The sequence below is a fragment of the Bactrocera neohumeralis genome, chromosome 2 (assembly GCF_024586455.1).
Source record: "Bactrocera neohumeralis isolate Rockhampton chromosome 2, APGP_CSIRO_Bneo_wtdbg2-racon-allhic-juicebox.fasta_v2, whole genome shotgun sequence".
In the NCBI taxonomy this organism is placed as follows: Eukaryota; Metazoa; Arthropoda; class Insecta; order Diptera; family Tephritidae; genus Bactrocera; species Bactrocera neohumeralis.
This window is the reverse complement of record NC_065919.1, coordinates 18744564-18770826: the sequence shown is the minus strand read 5'-3', so window position 1 is coordinate 18770826 and position 26263 is coordinate 18744564. Positions and strand designations below refer to the sequence as shown.

Below are 26263 nucleotides of genomic sequence, written 5' to 3'. Positions count from 1 at the left end.
AGTGAAGCTAGAACCGCGATTAGTGAATTTCGTCAGCCAATAGATTATGCTGGCCCTGCGATGTCGTGCTTAGCGGGGGTCCCTTCGGAGACAAAAAAATTATACAAATATTCTAGACTCGCCTCCTTAACACGTAGGAATATGTATTTCAAGAACACCATTTTTTCTCAGTGAAAATCAACAAAGCCACTTTTAGTTTGAAAAATAAGTAAGATATCTGTGATAAGTGTTAACCAGTTTCAAATATGTAGTTATACCAAATAATGTTGCAACTATTGCTGCTTTTTAGATAAAACTTGCTTTAAGTACCTAGATTTTCACCATATGTGACCTGGTCTACGGAAAGGGGGCAAGGGGGCTTAGGTGTCAAAAAATCAATTTTCAAAAACAAACTGAAGAAAGGAGTTATTTATTTTTAACAGCTGTTTCCCAGAAAACTAGTTTTCGCACGTTAGCTCCCTTTCCATAGACCAGGTCACATATACTTATATAATCCACATACAGCATCTGGACACAACGTTTTGACCACTGTGCCCTGCACTTAGCTTGTCTGCCTGCCAAGAGAGCATTATCATTCAAACAATTTTTTTATATATACATGTATGTATATATGCATATATACATATGTAGCTATAGTAGTAGATATGTACAAAACTATGCTAAGGTACTTTGCTTCGGTAGCCTAAAAGCTATAAAATGTAGGTTGAGCTGCTTGTGCGCTGTGTGCGACATTGTTGCCATTGTTGTTGTTGTCAACCTCAATGTTGCCGTTAGCTGATGCAAGAAGTTGTGAAGTTGCACATCTGTAGAGATTTGTTTATTGATCGGTTTTTCATCCTTCATCATTCGGCTTTTAGTTTTTCTGCAACTATTTTGCACTTTTTTTTTGCTCTTTTTTGCCTTTTTTGAATTTTTTACCTTATTTTTTAGATAAATGTATTTTTGTTTTTATGTGCTTTACGAGCGCAATGCTTTTCTCAAAACTTTATTTTTTTTTCAATTTTTATTTTTGCTACGCTGTATAAATGTTATGTTAAGGTAAACGAAGAGGCAGCGGGGGGACGGACTAAAAGTTTTTTTTACACTGAGTGCCATTTTGCATAAATATTTGGCATGCATGCGCTTTGCTGCACACAGAGTCCTTTGAATGCAAACACACATAACTACATGCACTCGAATGTGTATAGATGAGTGTACATATGTACGCCTCTGTGTATGCTTGCGCCTCTGAGCACATTTTAACTTCGCTTTCAGCATTTTAAGGCATTTATAAACATACGTATGCCATTACAAGCACTTTTAACCAGACACATATACATATACACTCATGTGGCTGTATATGTTGCTTGAGCTGCCTGTTGCTTAAGTCTCCCCCATTTCTGTTCGTTTGAAGTATTGTCACCACGGCACTCCCGTCACAAGATGTTGGCTTTAAGAGTTAAAAGCTGCTCCGAACAACACCTTCATCAGCAGCATATTTCCACTAACGAACACAGCTAACCGCCCACATATTTGTACGTATGTATACAGCGACATAGCTGTATAAATTCTTACATTACCAAGCACATTGCTATGCTAAATACACAACAGCTATGCTTAATTGCCTTCTTGAGGCTGTGTCATTCGTTAATTACGCTTTTCAGTTTGCTTTTGTTGTGTCGCTTGGAGCAGCGTTATGGCGATGAGCAACGGTAAAATATGCAAAATGGGTTAATACTCGAGGAAAGCATATTCTATTATGCATTATATACATATATATAGAAATAGCTGAACGCACATTATGTGCAGCATAGCCTGCTGAGTTTGAGTATAGACAAGTATTTGCACAAGATTAAAACTACAGCTGCGTGCTGGAAGTGAGCAGTGATGAGAAATGGTAATTTAAGAGTCTAATAACACAAAAATACAGCTATGATCTAAAGAGCGAATTAACAGAGCACTTGAAGCATGCCACATATCTTCTATGGAGATCCTGATCTTGATCGATCAACTTGAATAGCAACTATTTGCTATAGTGGTCCGAAATTGCAGCATTATCGTTGCTATGGATTATTATCAAGTTTCGTAGACATGTCTTGTAATACCACAGCTATATCTTAAAGTGAACTATTATTTCAGAAATTTTTTTGAACAATACTGTTTGCCAAATTTCGTAAAGATATTTTTTCAAATAAAACAATCCCCACGCAACAACATGATTTTAATCGATCAGTTTGTACGACAGCTATATGCTATAGTCCCCCGATCTGATAAAATTTTCGGATATTGTGGCGCTGTCTTGAACAATAATCCATGCCAAATATCGGGAAGATATCTTGTCCAATAAAAGTTTCCATATAAGGACTTGAATTTGTGCTTTCAGTTTGTACAGCAGCTTTATCCTATAGTAGTCCGATACTGGCAGTTCCGATCAATGAGCAGCTTCTTGCAGAGAACAAGACGTGTGCAAAATTTCAGATCTATAACTCAAAAATTAAGCGACCAGTTCGCGTATATATGACAGACTCCGAAGTTTATGCTGAGTGTTCTGAACTTCGTAGCAAACTTAATTTACACTATTCAAAGTACAAAAATCTGTCCAACTTATTAAATAATTGTTATTCAAGCTTGTCATTTGGTTGGGTTGTTAGCAGCAGCAAATTGATTTTATGGGGAAAGATCTAGTAGGTAAGATTGTGGTCTAATACATGGTCACTACATAACTGTAGTTTCAGTAGAGCAGTTTTATAGGATATCTTTTTCAATCAGTAAAGTTACCTATTCAGGTTACATATAATTAAAAAGTTCTAAAGAGCTTTACGCGATATGGTGGAGTAAACCCATAACACGATCGGTTCTTTTTATTGTGTGAAGTCATCGTGTTGTCGATTTTCCTGTGAGAAGCTCGGTATAAAAAGGGTTCTGAACAAGGACACGCTGAAATTATCAGCACAACCCTACAATGGAGTTCTGGATGGGGAGAAGTCACTAGAGAAGAGTAAATGTGAACTTTTTTACGAATAAGTCGAAGCGAGGAAAGAAGGTTGAAGGAGGAATTTTCTGTAAGCAGCTTTACGTCAATCTTAGCTTCGGACTACAGGAGCACTATTGTATTTTCTAGGTAAGAGCGGCTGCCAACAGAGTAGCGGTAGAGATAGACTACGAAGTGCAGCTATTTTCTGGGAGATTAGCATTCACTCGGACAAGAGAGCGGCAAGACAAGCGTTGAACTCAATACCTGCGCGCTCAAAGCCAGGCAAGTGGTATCTGTCTTCACTAGAAATAACTCAAGCTATTTCAGCATTAGACTCGTTTGGATGCCTGACAACTGCAAAGACGACGAGCTGGCTAGAGGGGGCACGCTTGGCCCACTCACATCGAAATGGGGCCGAGTTGGGTCTTCTTTGGCATCTGGCGTTCTAGCACTGGATCAAAGGATGTGGAGTGCAATTAAACGGCGCTGGTAGATGACGATAGGCTCAAAGCGCTTTGTCGATTTGTAAAGATCTTTTGATCCAGTATTTAGAAGTTTATAAGTACCGACATTCTAAGCACTTCAAGTGAGATCTCCCTTAGGATCAACCTTCTCTTTCCATCGTCAAAAACTTACTACTCACCATATTATTGTATAATCTGTTTGGCAACTCAAAAGTTTAACTCAACCACAGTCAGACCAACAATAATTTGCTGCGTCAAGACCCAACAGCCGATAGGCCATCATATCAATTTAAAAGTCAAGTTCGCTCTAAATCAGATTAGCAGCGAGGTCTCTCTTGCACCGATGTTTCTACTCCAAACTTGCTGTTGACGTTGCAAAAGCAATTTTTCTTCATATCAATTATGAGAGAACGGACACCCCAATTACACATACTTTAATAATTCATTTGAGATTTTGTGAACTTTTTCATATGGTTCCAAGAAACGTGCTCCATCCACTACATAACTCAGTACAAATACTTAGTTCTATTATGTAGACTCTTATAAAGCGCCCTGCTTATGTGTGACAAATTTACTGACAGGCACAATTTTTCTAGGGCAAACACTGGTGATTTTCTGGATCCAGAAACCATAAATCTAGCTTGCTGTCTGTAAGTAGCTTCATAGATACTTTCTTACGTATGCTGAGCTTTCTAGTCTTGAGTGAAAAGTTACTTTTCTCAACACAACTGTACCATGCGGAACTTCTTTAAAATATTCATTCATTAGCAATCCTCTCCACCGCCCATTGACCTATTAATGACGGTCTTAGTAGCTTTAAGCGCCCATTGTTTCCCAGATACTACTCATGGCACTTGAAGATACACTCTTATTTGAAGATACTCATGCTTCATTGTGTGGGAGTACAATAGAGATAGATATACTACTGCATTTTCAGCTTGTCAAAGAGTAAGTAAATTTTTTTAAAAATAATCGCATTTAAAATGTTTTATCGCCTTTTATGGCACTTTGGTTACTTTTTACAAATCCATAAACTTTATCTCGGCGCCAATAAAAGGCGCAAATTAGCTAATTTTGGGCGTTTAAATGCCTTATTTTTATATATCGGCTATAAATGTGTGATTGTTTGAACAGATTTATGTGCAAACGGTGCTCTTAATTTCTCTTTTGTTTGCTCTTTTTTTTATTTTAACGAGATGTTTCAGCAATAATGGTTTGCTCAAACAGCAGCGCGAACATAAAACTTTTATTGTACGACACATATTTGAATGTGTTTAAGCTTTTGTGTGGTTAGTCGCAGTTCTGTGAAGGAAGTTAGGACAGAAGTCGGGGGCATTAAACGAAGTAATGGATTCATAAAGCGAACTTTATTCTCTCAAAGCGTTAACGTTTTGTTGTCGAATACTTCAGATAAAATTAAACGGAACCTCCATCTGGTATTATTAAGGACCAGTAGGTCTATGTGTGGCGTAACAACGGGTCAGTATAACCTAAACTAATCATACTCATATCATATTGTCCAAAATATATATACGAAAAGAGACCAACTTTGCACAACTTCGCTTTATGAATACATTACTTCGTATAATGCCCCCCGACTTCTGTCCTAACTTCAAACACATTCAAATATGTGTCGTACAATAAAAGTTTTATGTTCGCGCTACGAGAGGGACCTGATTTCAAATTCTGTTACTTCGTCTAGTCCATTAAACTACCAAGTTAGTTAACTAAGCCTTAGACAATGCTGGACAATGCTTTTGTTCTTCGGGCCCTTGCACATGATCTTGGCAATCCTGCGTATCTTTGCACCATTCCATTGTATATCCTTTTTAGTGACTTATATATTTCCTGTTCCGGTTCGGTAGCCAGATTAATAAAATTGTTGGCAAACTTATCAACTATTTCGTTTCCTAAATTTTCTTGTTGCTTTGAACCCAACATATATGCATCCGCAATTTGTCGCCTGGCTACCGAAGTACATATTATTTTTTTTTAAGTTGTTAGCCATCTCAGGCACTTGCCTGGCCACATAAGCTTTCGCCAGGCTGATACTGCAGTATTTCAGAAGTTTGAAGGGTTATCTGAGATCGAACTCTGAGCAATATATTCCGGCTCCCACTCCATTTGCCATTTTTGATCCGATATTGTGAGTTTCCCCCGCGAGTCGCATGCATTAATTTAGAATGAAAACAAAACTTTTGATGTTCTATTGTTCTACAAAAGGCTGTGTAGAAGGAGGATCCACAATACAACAAAACATTGTTCCAAAAAAATTACCATTATGGTTTTGAAACAAACACAAATATGAACGACATTTCCCAGGACAATGTAGAACTAGCGGTCGGCTACTCAACGCCTTTTTTCAACACAACGATAAAAAAGAGACTACCTGCTTTTGTTTTGGAGGTGGGCGTGAGCACTTTCATTCTATCATAGGTAGAAGTGATCCGAAAGTATCTTAACTATATTCTTTTGTTTTTCAATTAGTTGAACATAAATATTTTTAGAAGTTTTCTATTTTTCATTTTTGATTGGGTAGCCGAAAAAGTCCTGTCGTATTTCTAATCAAACTTCTTTTTAATTTATTTTTTTACAATTATAACAATAAATAAATAAACAAATGCACCATTTTGGTCGACCACCTTTTGCAATTTTTCCGCAACGACAGAAATTTCGAAATTCCCAGAACGGAAACGAGTGAACCATTGTTGTACTATGTGAACTGATACGAGTACAATAACAGCTTTTAGTGCAACAGATATCAAAACCGCAACGGATTTCATTCGAGCAACACGTAATATTTTAAACCATTAGCAATAAAATAACATGGCATCTCAAGGCGTCGCTAATCACCTTAAGCGCCTTTACAACGGAAGGCAACAAACAAGGAAGATGCATCCAATCAGTGCATCTTGGAATGTGAACCAATCTAACATCTCTCGTAGCAATGGGACAGAGCTGTTTCTAAAAGAAAAGCCACAAACTGGAGCAAACACCAAACCCGAAGTTAAGACTGAAATTAAAAACGGTAAATTACCGGATATATCAACACGTAAATTACGCGAACGACTTGTTCACCTGTTGGCTCTTAACTCATACACCAGGCCAGAAATAAACTCAATCTTACAAAGGGAAGGATTACGTCCTTGTGAACGACCAACACTCGTGTATGTACTTAAGGATGTAGCACAGTTAAGTCGCAACGTATATAGTTTGCGCCCTAATATCTGGAAAGAAGTTGACGAAAATTGGCCTTATTACAATGAGAAGGAGTTGCAACAGCTTAAAAGACACAAAGAACAAGGTTTGAGAGTTCCAAACAGCTCAATTGAACTTACACCTGAATCCAACGAAAGCCCGTCATCAACATATAGTACTAGCCCGCCACAATTAGTCGAAAATAACCACGTAAAAGGTGACAGCACATCAAAGCGGCCAACTACGGACATCGATGAGCCACAACCGGCGAAGAGAATACGCATGGAACATTCCATCGTTGATAATTGCAGGCACTCACTACGATCGACCTCCCCATCGCCTGCAACAAACATAGATGTCATCGAGGCCCCTGTCTATGACTTTAGCGATTATACGGAAATCACCAACAACGAACAACGGCAGCAATATAAAGCTGCATTTCATCGATACTATGAAGAATATATGCCACTCTATCAGCAGACCACAGAGCTAAGGAGCAGTTTCCGCGAACTCGGTGCACTGATTATTGATATGCCCAAAGACTGTCCGGAATACGAGATCATCAATCAACGTATATTGGCCAAATTTCAAATCCTCAACAGCGTGGAGCAGCTTCGGCGTCAGATGCGTTGTGACTATCTACACGATAAATTGGAGCATATCAAGCAACTTGTAACGCTCTACGATAGGAAACGTACCAAGGAAATGGCGATATCTTTCGCAAAAGCAATGGCTAAGGAATATGAGTTGAGACAACAGCTTCTCAAAACCAAAACCGATGTTGCGGACACAGTAGTGACAATGGAGCCTGATGGAGTTCCAAACGCAAATGACGATGAAGCAGCAACAACGACAGATGAAGAGATTCCGCCGATAGGCGATATTTTGGTCAACGATCTTGCGCTGTCGGATAGCGACAGTGATGATGACTGAGTTAATAGTTATTAGGCTTAGAGTTTAGGTTTAAATGTAAATAAATAATATGTAGTAACAACAAACAACAATTTCTAATATTATCTGTACGATGTGAGAGTTAGGTTCTTTTAGTTAAATAAACAAAATTGATAAATGTAATTTCGCATACTATTCGCAACATCAGCGTCATATTAGATAATATTTGATCGACTATAGCAGCCGAAGCTAAGAGCGTTCACGAAGACCGTGAAGAGTATCGATTCGGCGCCGTTAACAACAAGTCGGATTAACGTTTGGAATGACTTGGTGCATTTTACGTCGAGATCTAAAATTGAAAGCCTACAGAATAGAGCTTGTGCAAGAACTGAAGCTTCGACCTTCCAAAGCGACATCGCTTTGCTCTATGGGCTCTTGAAACGTTCCAAAAATATCCAACAATTTCGAGACAAACTTTGTTCAGTGTTGAGGCACATCTCTGAAAAGAAGCATAATTGCCGCACTTGGGACGAAGAGAAACCTGAAGAGCTACCATTCAGAAAAAACAACGGTTTAGTGTGGTTTGTGCGACGATTGAATCATTGGTCCACATTTCTTCAAAAATGATGATATCACACCGTTAGACTTTTTCCTGTTAGGATTTGTTAAGTCTAAAGTGTATAAAGCTGCGGCCAAGATTTGAAAGAGACAATCTTCTAAAAGTAAATGCCAAAGAATGTTCTTCAAAATTTAATTTGAAGTTCTTTTTTGTTAAAAAAAAATAGGGAACTCCGAAATGATACAATGGGTTTTTCGGCAAAATTCTGTTTCGATGGAATTTCCAGTGATCACGGATTTTGATTGTCCCACGTGTCGATTGTTATCTATGTCCTCACGACCACTTTGAAAACGTTGAAACCACTCGTGCACTCTTCTAAGGGATAGGCAATCGTCGCCATAAACTTGTTTCATCAATTGAAACTTTTCGGTAAAAGTTTTACCAATTTTAAAACAAAATTTAATGTTGGCTCTTTGTTCGAAGCTCACTTCCAATCTTTGAAATGTCATGAAATTCTCATTGTACAATCGATAAGGATAGCAGATCCTAACTCACAAGTCGGCATATAGATGGATTCCTGTTTACTTTGGAACGCATCTTGTATGTTACCTTCTTCGATTTACAGATGACACTATTGGTATGCACTTTTCATCATGTACCCAAACCATGTAGTATTGTTTGGTTCATCTATCTTTGTATCACTTCACAAATTGAGGTATTGTTCTTCTTTAAATTAAATTATATTACAGCTTAACTCCTCTCCTTCTTAATGAGGGACGTCCTCGGTCCTGGAGATACTATTAGTTGATCTCCAATGTTATTAAGAGAGTAGCAGCTCAATGTGATTAAGAAAACAGAATGTAGAGCGATAAAATAATCGTGCAGTAGTGCAAAATTGTTTGATTCATGCCGTATGATCTCTTAAGGAGCCAGCTTTAGAGGCTTAAAAAAATCGATTTTTTTGTGAGGGAAAGACATATTTGATTAACGCGAACTAACATAAGAGAGTTTATAAAATTTATATGTGCATTAGATATCTATTTTGAAGTGTGAGTCGCTAATGCTGTAAAATTTTAGAATGTTAGGGTATAATTTACTATCATTTTCAATAAAATAATAATAACAATAGACCAACAACTTTCCTGTAGTCTTTTTGAGATTGTGTGAGTAAAACGCATTCGTTTCTCTTTCTTCGGGAATTTTACACATGATCTTGGCTATCCTGCACGTCTTGAAAACATTCCATCTCACTCTGATCTAGCTGTCAGGCCTTTCGAAAATTTCAGTGTACTACTGTGCCCAAAAAATAAGGACATTTGAATTTAAACTGCGCGCGTCGAAGGATTTGGAGAATTATTTTTTTTAGGTTGGTAGTACTGTCAATCACATTGACTATATGTCAAATTTCATGTCAAAATATTTATTAGTGTTTGAGATACGTGTCGTTTTGTGAGCTGCTAAAAGTGAGTTTTTCGTTTTTTGCGATGTCGAAAATTGTTGAGCAAAAAATTTGCATTCAATTTTGTTTACTGAATCAATTTTCTGCTGCGGATACGTTGAGGATGGTGCAGAAAGCCTTTGGTGATGAGGCTATGTCTAAAAAAAATGTTTACAAGTGGTATAGTGAGTTTCAAGCCGGCCGTGAACGTGTCGAAGACGAAGAGCGTCCAGGGCGACCATCAACCTCAACCGACGAAGCTCACGTTCAACAAATCAAAGATTTGGTGTTGAAAAACCGTCGATTAACAATTAGAGACCTTGCTGATGAAGTTGACATATCGAAAGGCTCAGCCATTACCATTTTGAAGAATGTTTTGGACCTCAAGCGCGTCAAATCTCGACTGGTACCGAAAACATTGAATTTTTTGGAAAAAAAAGCGTCGCGTTGAAGTGTGTGAAACGAAGCTTTCCGACTACCAGGGTGTCATAAAACGCATTACTTAAATCTATGCTTACGACCCCGAAACAACCGATCAATCGAGCGAATATCGTGCCAAACGAGAGCCGAGGCCACAAAAATCGCGCCAAAGTCGCTCAAAAATCAAGGCCATGTTGACTGTTTTCTTCGATTATCGTGGTTTTGTGCATTATGAATTCCTTCCAACCGGTCAAACAGTCAACAAGGAATATTATTTGAACGTTATGCGTCGTTTGCGTAATGCTATCCGCCTAAAAAGGCCGGAATTGTGGAATGACAATTCTTGGTTTTTACACCACGATAATACACCATCCTATACTGCCCTTAATTCGTGATCACTTCGCCAAAAACTCAACCCATATCGGTCCGCAACCACCGTATTCACCTGATCTGGCGCCGTGTGACTTCTGGCTGTCACCAAGCTCAAAAGACCGCTCCGGGACACCGTTTTTATACGATAGAGGAGATTCAAGCCGCAGCGAAGACGGAACTGAAGGCCATCCCGGAAAGTGACTACAACCAGTGTTTCAAAAATTATATCTTTAAATCATAAGCATTTGCATCGGGAGGGGATTACTTTTGAAGGGGATGAAATTGATTATGGAAGAATAAATAAAGAATTTTCAAAATAAATACAATTGCTCAATATTTTTTGGAATAGACAGTAAAGAATATCCTTTGTGCAGTGACTTTTATATTTCCTTTTACGGTTCGGTAACCAGACGGCTGCCAAGTTTGGCAATCTCATCAATTATTTTGTTTCCAGGAATTTTTTTTGGGCCCTGAATCCAGTATATATGCATCCGCTTTGTGTCAGTCGGTATATCTATTGTCTCCCTGCTTCTCTGATATAACGCGATAAGATGTAACGTTTTACCCCCGTATATATCTTCTTTATGCTGTTTCCTGCGTTGTTAGCTCTCTCAGTCAATTTCCTGACAGCAAAGACTTTTGAAAGTTCGCCTGAGATCCAACTCCGAGCATAGACTCCACTCTACTACTAAACTATGCACAAAATTCGTTGAGAAGAGTAGGTACGAAGTAGTTTAGTTATGGTTTTAAAATCTGTCAATAGCTAATTTTGAATAAAAACAAAACTTTTGACGTTCTATTGTTATACAAAAGGCTGTGTAGAAGGAGGATCCAGAATACAACAAAACATTGTTCCAAAAAAAAACTTTTATGGTTTTGAAACAAACAAAATATGACTCTGTAGAAGAAGGATTCCCAGAACACAATGTAAAACTAGCGGTTCCTAATTACTCAACGCCTTATTTTTGAAACAACGATAAAAAATTAGACTACCTGCTTTTGTTTTGGAGGTGGGCGTGAGCACTTTCATTCTATCATAGGTAGAAGTGATCCGAAAGTATCTTAACTACATATATTCTTTTGTTTTTTAATTAGTTGAACATAAATATTTTTAGAAGCTTTCTATTTTTCATTTTTGATTGGGTAGCCGAAAAAGTCCTGTCGTATTTCTAATCAAACTTCTTTTTAATTTATTTTTTTACAATTATAATAATAAATAAACAAATGCACCATTTTGGTCGACCACCTTTTGCAATTTTTCCGCAACGACAGAAATTTCGAAATTGCCAGAACGGAAACGATAACCATTGTTGTACTATGCAGAACTGATACGAGTACAATAACAGTCCGTCGAACTTCACAAAATTTCATTTTCTGTTCATTATATAACTGTAACGACATCTATGACAAAATACATTTCAAACCATTTTTCTTATTCCTTGGAGAAATATTTCAATGATCGATTTTGAAAGTGTGGGAAAACATTATATTAGCATAACCGAACTAGTTTGAGATGTTTTGATATCATATAAAGAAAGGGGATTTTACAATGTTTAAACAGCTAATGATGGATCTGGTATTTTGATTAATTCTCACTTGTCACAGGTGCTTTCAGTTGAGAGCTCCAAAAAAGACAGAGAGATGCTTTTCTATAAATGAGCTTTTCTTCTACCTGGCTTTTCGACATTCGCTAGACAGCATGGGAAATTTACCAGGGAAACAGGTAGAAAACCAGAGAAGGAAATATGGGGACCTAAGTTTTTACCAAAAGCCTAAGTCTCTACCTGCTTCTTATATAAGGACATTTTTAGTGCAACAGATATCAAAACCGCAACGGATTTCATTCGAGCAACACGTAATATTTTAAACCATTAGCAATAAAACAACATGGCATCTCAAAACGTCGCTAATCACCTCAAGCGTCTTTACAACGGAAGGCAACAAACAAGGAAGATGCATCCAATCAGTGCATCTTGGAATGTGAACCAATCTAACATCTCTCGTAGCAATGGGACAGAGCTGTTTCTAAAAGAAAAGCCACAAACTGGAGCAAAGACCAAACCCGAAGTTAAGACTGAAATTAAAAACGGTAAATTGCCGCATATATCAACACGTAAATTACGCGAACGACTTGTCCACCTGTTAGCTCTTAACTCATACACCAGGCCAGAAATAAACTCAATCTTCCAAAAGGAAGGATTACGTCCTTGTGAACGACCAACACTCGTGTATGTACTTAAGGATGTAGCACAGCTAAGTCGCAACGTATATAGTTTGCGCCCTAATATCTGGAAAGAAGTTGACGAAAATTGGCCTTATTACAATGAGAAGGAGTTGCAACAGCTGAAAAGACGCAAAGAACAAGGTTTGAGAGTTCCAAACAGCTCAATTGAACTTACACCTGAATCCAACGAAAGCCCGTCATCAACATATAGTACTAGCCCGCCACAATTAGTCGAAAATAACCACGTAAAAGCTGACAGCACATCAAAGCGGCCAACTACGGACATCGATGAGCCACAACCGGCGAAGAGAATACGCATGGAACATTCCATCGTTGATAATTGCAGGCACTCACTACGATCGACCTCTCCATCGCCTGCAACTAAGATGGATAACATAGATGTCATCGAGCCCCCTGTATATGACTTTAGCGATTACACGGAAATCACCAGTAACGAACAACGGCAGCAATATAAAGCTGCATTTCATCGATACTATGAAGAATATATGCCACTCTATCAGCAGACCACAGAGCTAAGGAGCAGTTTCCGCGAACTCGGTGCACTGATTATTGATATGCCCAAAGACTGTCCGGAATACGAGATCATCAATCAACGTATATTGGCCAAATTTCAAATCCTCAACAGCGTGGAGCAGCTTCGGCGTCAGATGCGTTGTGACTATCTACACGATAAATTGGAGCATATCAAGCAACTTGTAACACTCTACGATAGGAAACGTACGAAGGAAATGGCGATATCTTTCGCAAAAGCAATGGCTAAGGAATATGAGTTGAGACAACAGCTTCTCAAAACCAAAACCGATGTTGCGGACACAGTAGTGACAATGGAGCCTGATGGAGTTCCAAACGCAAATGACGATGAAGCAGCAACAACGACAGATGAAGAGATTCCGCCCACAAAACAGGAATACATAGGCGATATTTTGGTCAACGATCTAGCGCTGTCGGATAGCGACAGTGATGATGACTGAGTTAATAGTTATTAGGCTTAGAGTTTAGGTTTATATGTAAATAAATAATATGTAGCAACAACAAACAACAATTTCTAATATTATCTGTACGATGTGAGAGTTAGGTTCTTTTAGTTAAATAAACAAAATCGATAAATGTAAATTCAGTTTTATTTAGATATAAATAACTAAAACTTTTAACTTATTGAAGAATATTCATCCAGACTTTTACTACCTTTGTTTTCATTTCGGGCGAGGCTGTTCACATATCGGTATTAGCCGCTGTCTTTATATAATCTATATCATTATCTCGTTATCTCGTAAGGTTTTTGACATACAAAGACATACTATTGTCAAAAAAAGATTATCTCTGAATTTCAATATACATGTATCTCACACATGGATCGATACTTTCGGTAAAAAATCAATTCAAACAAATCGTTCATACTTTATTAAGGTACTATTCATGTAAATAATTTTTTCTCGATTGGTGCATTTTACGTCGAGATCTTAAACTGAAAGCCTACAGAATCAGCTTGTGCAAGAATTGATTTTTAGCCGTTCACCTTCCAAAGGTTGAAATCGCAATGGGAACAAACGTTCCAAAAATATCCAACAATTTCGAGACAAACTTTGTTCAGTGTTGAGGCACATCTCTGAAAAGAAGCATAATTGCCGCATTTGGGACAAAGAGAACCCTGAAGAGATACAAGAGCTGCCATTCAGAAAAAACAACGGTTTAGTGTGGTTTGCGCGACGGTTGAATCATTGGCCCACATTTCTTCAAAAATGATGATATCACACCGTTAGACTTTTTCCTGTGAGGATTTGTTAAGTCTAAAGTACATGCGGACAATGGAGCAAAATATCATGACGCTTTCCTTTCATGGGCAAATGCATTTTTCCGAAAGGAAGAAGTCGTACGGTGCCATATCAGGTGAATACAAATCCTCTGAATTCTAGTTTCTGGAAAACATAAATCGAAAGATTTTGACTTGCTAATTTTTTGTAAAAGGTAGTGAAGAAGAAGTTTCTAGAACCCAGTCTTTAATCTTAAAGTTGGACGTATCGTTACATATGTGTACACTTCCATTCTTTCACATGTAGGCGTGACTGCAAATTAAACAGGTACCTGAATTTTTTATCCTCAACATCTCATATACATTATTAAAAATTTACCTAGGAACAGGTAGAAAACCTGAAAAGGAAGTATGGCGACCTAACTTTTTACAAAAAGCGACAAACGGCCGGGGAATAGTCTCTACCTACTTCTTATATAAGAACAGCTTTAGTTGCAATACATATCAAAACCGCAACGGATTTCATTCGAGCAACACGTAATATTTTCAACCATTAGCAATTTAACAACATGGCATCTCAAAACGTCGCTAATCACCTTAAGCGCCTTTACAACGGAAGGCAACAAACAAGGAAGATACATCCAATCAGTGCATCTTGGAACGTGAACCAATCTAACATCTCTCGTAGCAATGGGACAGAGCTGTTTCTAAAAGAAAAGCCACAAACTGGAGCAAACACCAAACCCGAAGTTAAGACTGAAATTAAAAACGGTAAATTACCGCATATATCAACACGTAAATTACGCGAACGGCTTGTCCACCTGTTGGCCGTTAACTCATACACCAGGCAAGAAATAAACTCAGTCTTCCAAAAGGAAGGATTACGTCCTTGTGAACGACCAACACTCGTGTATGTACTTAAGGCTGTAGCTCAGCTAAGTCGCAACGTATATAGTTTGCGCCCGAATATCTGGAAAGAAGTTGACGAAAATTGGCCTTATTACAATGAGAAGGAGTTGCAACAGCTGAAAAGATGCAAAGAACAGAGTTTGAGAGGGCCAAACAGCTCAATTGAACTAACATCTGAATCCAACGAAAGTCAGTCACTGAAAAGACACCAAGAACAGAGTTTTAGAGCTCCAAACAGCTCAATTGAACTTACACCTGAATCCAACGAAAGTCAGTCACTGAAAAGACACAAAGAACAGAGTTTGAGAGCTCCAAACAGCTCAATTGAACTAACACCTGAATCCAACGAAAGACACAAAGAACAGAGTTTTAGAGCTCCAAACAGCTCAATTGAACTTACACCTGAATCCAACGAAAGCCAGTCGCTGAAAAGACACAAAGAACAGAGTTTGGGAGCACCAAACAGCTCAATTGAACTTACACCTGAATCCAACGAAAGTCAGTCACTGAAAAGACACAAAGAACAGAGTTTGAGAGCTCCAAACAGCTCAATTGAACTTACACCTGAATCCAACGAAAGTCAGTCACTGAAAAGACACAAAAAACAGAGTTTTAGAGCTCCAAACAGCACAATTGAACTTACACCTGAATCCAACGAAAGTCAGTCATCAACAAATAGTACAATTCTACCCCATCCAGTCGAAAATAACTCACTAAAGAGAGAAAACACATCAAAGCGAGCAAACTTGGATAACGTTGAGCCACAACCGACAAAGAAAAGGCGCATTGAATCAGTGCAATCTACCAGTGATAATCACACCACCTCCCAGCCGGCGAAAACTAAGGCTTCCACCAGCAGTAATTCAAATACCATCGAGCCACCTAAATATGACTTTGGCGATTATACGGAAATCACAAATTTCGAACAGCGGCAACGATATGCAACTGCGTTTGATCGATACCATGAGGAATATATGCCACTCTTTCAGCAGACCACAGAGCTAAGGAGCAGTTTCCGCGAGCTCGGTGCACAGATTCTTAATATGTCCGAAGACTGTCCGGAATACGAGAACATCAGTGAACGTATAGCGACTACATTTCTCACCCTTAATAGCGAAGATCAGCTCCGTCGTGAGGAACGTGTCCGCTATTTACACGCTAAACTGGCACATATTAAGCGACTTATAACGCTCTTCGATAGCAAACATACAAAGGAAATAGCGATGGCTTTCGCAACGGCAATGGCTAAGAAATATGAGTTGAGACAAGATCGTTTTGAAGCCATAACCGATATTGAAGAGGTGGTGGGAACATCGAAACCAATCACAAGATGGCACAAAGATGGAGCGACAGCTACAACACATGATGGGTTGCCGCCTACAAAACAGGAATACATAAGCGATATTTTGGCTGAAGATCTTGCGCTTTCGGAAAGCGACAGTGACGATGACTGATGAATAGTTATTAGATTAAGATTTTATGTTTAAGTTTTTATGTAAATAGATAAATAAAAAATATAAAATAATTATTTATACTTGCTAAAACAAACTGATATTCTTTGTATAATAATACAAATTTAAGACCAATTATATAAATATTTTTTCCCTTTTTAGAAAAACGAAACTCATTTTTAGTATGGTATATAGAACTACAATTCCGACTAACGAATGAAACTATTTACACAAGTTGATGTAGATTGACTTAGGCATGTTGCATCCTTCACACAATATTTTTACAATTTAATTCAAATGAAAATTCTAGTTTCGAAGGTGAAGATGAAACAGACTTCTCGCAAGAAATCAGAATAATTAATAAAAATTTATATGTGATATGTTATTAAATTTTGACGAATTCCTCCATTGCTAACCGTTCCTTCATTTTAAAAACTCAATTCTCCGCACATTTGCTTTTTCCTTTTTCAAACAAGAATTTTTGGCATTTCGAATCGATTTCTTTTTCAAAGCTCTCTATCTTTCATTTTGTTTCTATCTCTTTAACTTAAATTATTAGGGAATGTAAAGCAAGAACTATATATAGGTTGCAACAATTCTGGTGACAAACCGATCTCTTCTTGAAAAAATTTAAATGTTGTGGTGGTCGTCGAGTTGTTTTTGCACTAATTTACTACGTTCAAAGGGCTGACATTCAGAACAATCTAGTACCCGGATTTTATTACATGAAACCGTACATTTTGGTAAAAAATATTGAAGGCGTCTATAATTCTGATTTGGCATAAAAATATCTTTTCATGTCTTTTTAATAAGAACTAAGTATAATGTTTTTTTATGACCATAAACAAATTTTCTTTAACTAAAAAACTGACTTCAGCATCTCTTCTTTATAATCTTAATAATTTGTTAAGAAAGTGATTTAAAAAAAAGGGATTTTGCAAGATCTTAAGCAGCTCACTACTGTCACACTGACTGTTAATTTTAGCACCAGATATAGACCAATTATATATTTTACATACTTAAATTTTCATAATAAATATTGAAGGCGTCTATAATTCTGATTTGGCAATTCTTCAAATATCTTTTCATTACGGGAAAGAACACGAAAATATTATTTGTATTGTTGAAAGGTAAAATAAGTATTTAAAAATTTCATTCAAACATTTAATTTTTCCAGGAGCTGCTCGAATGACTTTTTAAATAAAGAAGCTACCTGGCTGTCTCCGGATCGAAAAAATATTTCTTTATAGAAAGACACGTCTCCAGCTGTTTACACATTGCATCTTCTTTGTTCTAAACAAAAAACTGACACAAGGAAGGTTCGACGTCGACAAGCTCAGCAAGTAAGAAAGGTCAAATTCGAATCTTCTTTCTAATCTCCCGCACTTTGACAAAATTTTAGTAATTTGTTAAGAAAGTGAGTATGGTAGCTAAAAAAATTAATTTCACACTATATGACGTTTGAAGGAAACATTTGCACTAGATTCGATAATATATGTAGCTTGCAAACCAAAAGCTAAACTCATTAATTAGTCAAAAATTTTTAGACAATTTTCGATTTGTTATGAGAAATCCAAATAAATCCCGGAGATTGTTACTAAGTTGAGTTACACAGAAACCCAGACATATGTCATTTTCTATACGAATGACTTTGGACCAAACTAAATATTCATAGAGCCATCCTACCTAGTACCGAACTGCTTGCGCCGAAGCCTCCAAATTGATCATAAAGTGAGGATTATTCTCCAGAACTTGCTCAAAGTCAGCACGATTAAGTATCTGCTGATAGAGACACAAGTTATGAACTATTAATTTCAAAAGAATCGCACTTAATAACCCAAAGTGATTTAAGCAAATTTTGAAAAAAACTGAACGATCTCAAAAATCTCGCCTGAAAAAACCCAAAACTATTTAGGAAACCATAAATCGTAAGACTTTTGACTTGGAAAAGATGTGAAGAGCAAGGCTCTAGAACAAAGTTCAAAAAAACTACCGTTATGGTTTTGAAACAATCATAAATTATTAACGTAACAGCGGTCGGCTTCTCATCGGCCATTTAGAAAACAATTTAAAAAGTTTGCATGCTATTGTTTTAAAAGTGGGCGTGTCCGGAAAGAAAAATTCGCTTTCTCCTCTACCTATATCGGAAGTTTACCTGGGATCAGGTAGAAAAACCCGTAAAAGAAATATGGCGACCTAACTTTTTACAAAAAGCGGAGCCGTCCCCACCTACCTGCTTCTTATATAAGGACATTTTTAGTGCAACAGATATCAAAACCGCAACGGATTTCATTCGAGCAACACGTAATATTTTAAACCATTAGCAATAAAATAACATGGCAGCTCAAAACGTCGCTAATCACCTCAAGCGCCTTTACAACGGAAGGCAACAAACGAGGAAGATGCATCCAATCAGTGCATCTTGGAATGTGAACCAATCTAACATCTCTCGTAGCAATGGGACAGAGCTGTTTCTAAAAGAAAAGCCACAAACTGGAGCAAACACCAAACCCGAAGTTAAGACTGAAATTAAAAACGGTAAATTACCGGATATATCAACACGTAAATTACGCGAACGACTTGTTCACCTGTTGGCTCTTAACTCATACACCAGGCCAGACGCAACCGCAATGACTAAGAAATATGAGTTGTGATACGAGCGTCTTAAAGCCATTAGCGACATCGAAGAGGTAATAGGAATAACGAAACCAGTTGAAATTTCAAACACAGTATTGAACCAAGAGGGAGCGACAATTTCAACACATGAAGAGAAACGGCCTGCAAAACAGGAATACATAAGTGCTATTTTGGCTGAAGATCTTGCGCTGTCGGAAAGCGACAGTGACGATGACTAATTATAAGATTAAGATTTTATGTTTAAGTTTGTTTGTATGTAAATATAAAAAATATAAAATAATTATTTATTATTCCTAAAACAATTTGATATTATTTTTTATAATAGTTAGAACCTTTGAATTGTTCGGAGCCTGCAAGGCACGACTTGAGTAAATATTGAGTTATCTTACTAAAACTTGGTACACGTGTGCCTTGACGTCTACGGAGCGTTGATAAGGAGTTGAGTGGAATCGTATCATTGTCCGCAAAACGCCATTAATCGAAAGCATAGCGTGGCCCCGAGCTCTCTCTCCTAAACCATTTAAGCTATTATAACCAAACCCACACAGTGAAAATTTTATTAACATCCCTACCCACTTATGAAAATGGGTGAATTAGGTCTATAACCCCGGCCACTCCCTATATGACGGGTTTTGTTAAAAATTACTGGATGTGCGATAAATCTGTAGGAGCGGTACGACGTAGTGACACCACCGTCCACATTTAGGTTAACATCCATATCTCGGGATCTGCTCCACCGATTTCAACTACATTCTCCAGGCAACAGTTATTATCCTGATTTTCCCACTTTATGATGTGAAATCTGATAAAAACCAACTGATATCCATCGATCTGGTTCTTTCACCTTTCAGTACACAAATCAAGCCTTCTAAGCTATTACCGCTACGTTCTATCAATGCATTTTTAAACGCGCTTTTCTCGAACCAGCATTTTTCACAGTGGTTACTACGAGACAAATAATTCGATCACTCTAAAAATTTGTTTGCATGATCTGTATATAAAGGGGTTTTCATGTCAATCTAATCTTGCGTCAATTTGATTCGCCATAACCACATGACAAAGATGCCCAACGCTTGAGAACGACGTGTGAGAGACTGACTGACTGGTCTTCCTCAATTGATGCGCTAGCGGCAGCATTATTCTCGACATTACGGCCTCTTCTTTGTCTCACTGGCACGGGAACATTTTGTACTGTGTCTGTGGATTAAAATTTTTCTACTAGATACTAAATTGTTGATCTGACAGGATGATTATGACGACCATAAATTGAACGTAGCGCTCTTAAAGTTGAGGCCACTGACTCCGAATTTCGGTAGTAAATTTTAATAAATTCGACTCTTTGTTGGATCGTATATCTTTCAATGATGAAATATCAAACCTTACTGAAGAAAAATGTCAAAAGAGCGGGAAAAGTATGACGTCATTTGCTGTCCCTATTGGTCTACTTTTGTAGCGTCCCTATCGAAAAACCCTAAAGCTTTTTCATGCTCTGCGGTTATGCAGTATATTTTTTTATCGTATTTCATTACGGACAATATCTTTCAGAGAGAATTTTATTTCAGATTTGTTCCACGGAAAAGATGCAATAGTGGACTTTTATTTAACGCGGTCGAAAATCAATTTTACGAAACAAACACGAACAAGATTGTGGATAATATTCGACTTTCATTTTAACAATTTTCGATTTTTTACGGTTATTGTACGGTCAATTTTTGTTAGTAAACATTTTTATATTGTTTTTAGGTTACACCTACAGAGAAGGCCAAAATTAAAAAAAAATAATTAAAATTTTTTCCTACCAAAATTTCACTAGCTTTCCTTAAATTTTTTTAACAATGGATAGAGTAGTTTTTTTTATTCGAAAAACCGCCTTTATTCGGCTGTCACACTTGATGTGCGTGTGTCAATTCATGTAATGAAGTGCCAACTAGCCCACTCTGACAAGTATATGTGAGCTCATTCAGCCGTTTGTAGCATCAACTAACATCGAACACTTTTTACTGGTGCCTCATCTGATCCACAAAACGCACGCGATGAGCCAAAAATTTAGTTCTGTGCAAACTTACACATGTTATGTAAACACATAATAAATGCAAAAAATTGTCGAGCGTTTTAATGCTGATATTTACATAATGCTTTTCGCCATAAATCTACTTAAAACTAATTAATGACGAAAGGAAAACTTTTACGCTGTTCAATAGTCATTTGGTATGCAGGTGTGTGCATGTATGTGTGTGTACAAGTTCTTTATTATTTTATTATATGTGTGTATGCGCATTGTATGTTTGCAGTTTTTCCCGTTAGTTTAACATACCCGAAAGCTGTTTCAACCGCAGCTGGTGCATCAATTTACGACTCCGAGCGCCATTTATTTAACACACATACACATACATACAAAAACACTTAAGCACATGCTTACACCACGCCATATGCAACTACATACATGCTTGTATGTGAGTGTAAAGGTATGAGCAAGATATATCAGTGTGTATCTGTGTATGCGTGAGCTTGTAAAAACAACAAAAACTTAAAACGAACATGCTAGTGTACACACATTTTACTAATAACTCGTAATCTATTCCTGGCTGGGAAGCAAGCTAATGCCTGGCAGCCAAGCGACGGCAAAGCGGAACCGTACACACACACACACTCATAAACACGCACACTACCATACATTGCGCTAAGATAGGATTTCTCGTACTGCTTAAGTCACAGTTGGCGCGCGTCGGCAAATGAGAGATGCGCCCTGGTTCATTTTGGGGTATTGCCATGGGTTGAGTGAAAAATCTATTCCATCACTTTTTTTGCTTGGTTGACATGTGAACATTAATTACAGACAAGTAATGCAAATATTTTTTGAAAGAAATTACAAGTTTTGTACATACAGTCTGTGCTGTTTCGGTTGTTTACTCGCACATTTTATAAATACACATATACATATGTACGAGGAAGCGTCTCAAAGTTTGGAGGTTCGAAATGAACACTAAAACAGCTACACACATATAAGAGTTTTCAATAGGGATGCTACAAAAGTAGATCGATAAGGAGAGCAAACGCCGACATATTTTTTCCGGCTCTTTTGACATTTCTCTTTAGTGATGTTTGTCATTTTATCATGGATGGATATACGATCCAACAATGAGTCGAAATTATTAAAATTTACTCTCCAAACTCGGAGTCAGTGGCCTCAACTTTAAGAGCGCTACGTCCAAGTTGTGTTGTAATAATCATCTTGTCAGATCAACAATTGAGCGTCTAGAGGAAAAATTTTAATCGACAGGCACAGTCAAAATGTTCCCGTGCCAGTGAGACAATGAAGTGCCCTTAGTGTCGAGAATATTGCTGCCGCTAGCGCATCAATTGAGGAAGACCCAAATCAGTCTCTTACACATTGTTTTCAAACGTTGGGCATCGCTGTGACGTGTCTGTGGCGAATTTTGCGAAAAAAAACTTGGCATACATCATTACAAGATCAAATTGACGTAAGAACTGAAGCCGCTTGACTACCAGAATCGTCGAATGTTCGTGAATTGGACTGAGCAACAACTTGAAAATGATCCGGTATTATTGGTTAGGCAGCAATCCACACGTGATCCATGAGTCAATATTGCATCCCGATAAAATTTCGGTTTAGTGCGGTTTATGGGCCGACGGCGTCACTGGGCCGTACTTCTCCCGTGCTGATCAAGACCGGCACGTTACTGTGAATGGAAATCGCTACCGTTCGATGATAATCGAATATTTCTGGTCCAAATTGGATGATATGGTTCCAACAGGACGGCGTCACAAGCCACACAGCGAATGTCAAATGTCTATGCCAGCAAGCCAACGACGATTGATGAACTTCGTACGAAAATCGAACGTGAAATTGCAGCATTATCGGCCGATTTATGCTTGAAAACCGTCGAAAATCGGGTTCAGCGTCTGGACTTCAGCAAGCGTGCTCATGGTGACCATGCAAAAGGAATCGAATTCCATACATAATGGCATCGAATGTACTTTTACATGAATAAAGAATTTCATTGTTAACCCAAACCGGTTTTGTAGCGCTCTTATTTAAAAACCAGTTATTGGGAATTTACAGATTAGTTTGAAATGGATTATACTTCCCTTAACCCCCATAAACCTAATATAAAGATCTTCGAACATCCGGGCGACTTTATACCGCATATGTCGGACAATATATGAGTTATCTTAATAAAATTGAAAGAGCTTATTTTTTATAACGGTGCATATTAGTGCACAGAATAAAAAAAAAATTAGAGAAAACTCGCCGTTGACATCATATAACTAACAGGCCTTATGTACCTGAAGGTACTTTTAACCCTTGCAAGTTGCAAGAGTACGAAATGTTCGGTTATACCCGAACTTAGCCCTTCCATACTTGTTCTTGTTTTTTTAGGTTTTGGACTAGAGATGATTTTAAACAGAAAAGAATTTCTCGGGGGTCCTTCGGGAGATCGGCTGCGTGATCAGGGGAATCCAAAATATAGACGCTGTTAACAAGACTATGGAATAGTGTTGTTTAAAACAGGACGTTGCAGAGAGAAAAAGTCCGATCCATAATCCTACAAAAGTACGGTACCGAAGGACATTATTCTTGAATGATTAATCAAATACTCTAATTTTACTTTCTCAAGAATACTTTTCTCTATTTTATGGCTAACATTAAGTTAACAAAAATTTTCTGTAAAGTTAACAGGACTCAACATAAAGTATGCGCGTGAAACAGTGAGCTCTGAAATTGGTTTCAACAGATCATCCATACACGAATGGCTTCACGAGCTTGATTATAGTCGATTCTTGTTGATTCACAAAACAGTTGGTTCTCCGGATATGGAATTGACTCGAATTCCATTCAGCTAGAATTCCAAATTTTGACGATATATGCCTGTTTGCATTGGTAAGTTTTAAAAAATTGTTCTCACATTAGCCTTTGACTGAGATCGAAATGTTCTGCGTGAATTTATAGCGCGAATATACTAGTACTCTGGAATTTCATGACACTTTATGATTATGGGTCTCCAGAATTCGGTTTTGATATATTTTAAACCGATTTGAACTTACTTGATTACGGTACTTGATTTCTTTACTTCGCGCAACTCATTTAGTTTTCATTGCTTTAGATTTTACTCTGTTTTTCTTGACTTGAAAACATATACACAGTTATATGTTATAATCCATTACTGAAACACTATAACATACCCTCGTATATTTATTAACCCACTTACTACCCGCTGCTTGCAACAAATTGTCTTAATTCATACGCAAATAAAAATTTCCCTAGACAAATAACTGTATGTAAACATGTAGATATATAAATTAACGTAATTATATGAAGAACAAACCTACACTCAATCTCTCTCTCTCTCTACCTCTCTCTCTGTCAGATAAAAATCGATAGCATTAGTAGTAGAATGTGCAACATACCCATCAATGAGCGGCGACTCGCGCAACACATGTTTCGCACGCTGCAACCGATAATCGAAATCATTCGCCAGACGCGTTTGTTCCGGCATCGCCAGCATGAGTGGTAAATATAGGAAAATCAAAAAACTGAAGCCACACAACACGTAACAGCCGTCAAGTAGCTGCTTCAGCAAGTTCATTGCCTTGTATGTTGGATATTTTCGGACCGAGCGAAAGACGCTGCAAGCTCACACGCTCGCTATACACTCGACACACGTCGGCCAACGTCGTCTGTTAAACGGAGCCAACCGGCGTTATTCTTCACATGCAATATCTTTTGAAGCGCTTCTGACGTGTCGGCTGACTATTATTTTGACGACTGACTGACTCTTCCGGCTGGCTGACTGATGACTTTCGCTCACCAACTGACACACCAACCAAGTGGCTGAGTGCCTTGACTAACAGCTGGCTTGGCTGCTGGTTGGCGGCTCACTGACTGCTGCTTACTAGCTTGACTGCTCAGCTTAAGAACTACGTGCGCTTTGTCTTCTGGGTTTGTGTTGTTGGTGGTCTAAAGTGACTCGCTGTTTTATTGCCACGCTGGAGCGTTGTTGCTCCTCTTATCTCATTGCATTTCCCTTCGTCTTCTTTTTTTTTTTTGTTGTTCCGTTTTTGTTTCCTTCCTTATTTTTGCACAGTTCTCCGAACTGTCATTTTATCTGCAAATAAATAAAATCGTAAGTAAGCATGGAGTCGAGGAGACACAACTTAAGAGTCGAGTAGCGACAAGTACACGATATAAAATGAAATGGCAACATTAAAATGTGAAAAAGGGAATTATCTTTCTGAACGCAGTAGCTAACAACTCGTAGATTTAATTCCCTTCATATATGTATGTACTGATAGCGTTTTGTTTGTAAGATATTACTTTCAGAGCATTTAGATGCGCATTCATTTGCAGTGAGAAAGAAAAATTGAGAGGAGAAACGGAATAATGAAAACAATAAAAGTTGTCTTGAAATGCAACACCCTAAAACTTAAAAATAATAAAAGATCATCGCTAAGTGCAATCTTCTTCAATCTTGAGGAGTAAGTGAGAAATATAATCCCCGCGAAAAGCGAGAGCTCAGTGATTTGTTTTCTACTGCTGTTGGCGGTATTAATATCTCAAAATTAAATTTGTGCCACAATTTTCAGTGTGTCTTTAAATATACCAACCACTTAGTAGTTTCTAAGTAGACTTAGAATCTCGATTAAGAGCATTACTATATTAGAACTAGAAATATGGTGAGAAACGAGATGATATCCGCTCTCGGGTCAGTCAAACCTACAAACGCAATATCGGTAATCTGTTGGATCTTCAGGTAGTGTATTTAATTCCAAAATCTCTGACTAAGAGGAAGGTGAATAGCTTTTTCTTCTTCTTTACTAGCGCAGACACCGATTACGAGCAGAGCCGAGTTAACAACAGCGCGCCAGCCGTTTCTTCTTTTCGGTATTTGGCGCCAATTAGAGATTACAAGTGCAGCCAGGTCCTTCTCCACCTGATCTCTCCAACGGAATTGAC

At 37.8% G+C, this 26263-nt stretch overlaps 2 protein-coding genes across 6 annotated transcripts in view; one reads left to right on the top strand and one right to left on the bottom strand.

The window, feature by feature from the left end:
- Positions 1–26263, bottom strand: part of LOC126751038 (dipeptidase 1) — a 106658-nt gene that overhangs the window by 61322 nt on the left and 19073 nt on the right. For all 5 annotated transcript variants that reach the window (XM_050460955.1, XM_050460953.1, XM_050460952.1 and 2 more), the window contains one exon: positions 24718–25415. In XM_050460955.1, the coding sequence (XP_050316912.1) occupies positions 24718–24896 (179 nt within the window). In that variant the 5' untranslated portion in view covers positions 24897–25415. The remainder of the gene's footprint in view (positions 1–24717; positions 25416–26263) is intronic.
- On the top strand, positions 14631–16709 carry LOC126751034 (RNA polymerase II elongation factor Ell-like). Its single transcript, XM_050460948.1, has one exon. It carries the CDS (start codon positions 14860–14862, stop codon positions 16651–16653), a length of 1794 nt encoding a protein of 597 aa, XP_050316905.1. The 5' UTR covers positions 14631–14859; the 3' UTR covers positions 16654–16709.

Excerpts from the sequence above, each read along its gene's own strand:
- LOC126751034 (XM_050460948.1), top strand. The coding sequence starts at position 14,860 with ATGGCATCTCAAAACGTCGCTAATCACCTTAAGCGCCTTTACAACGGA.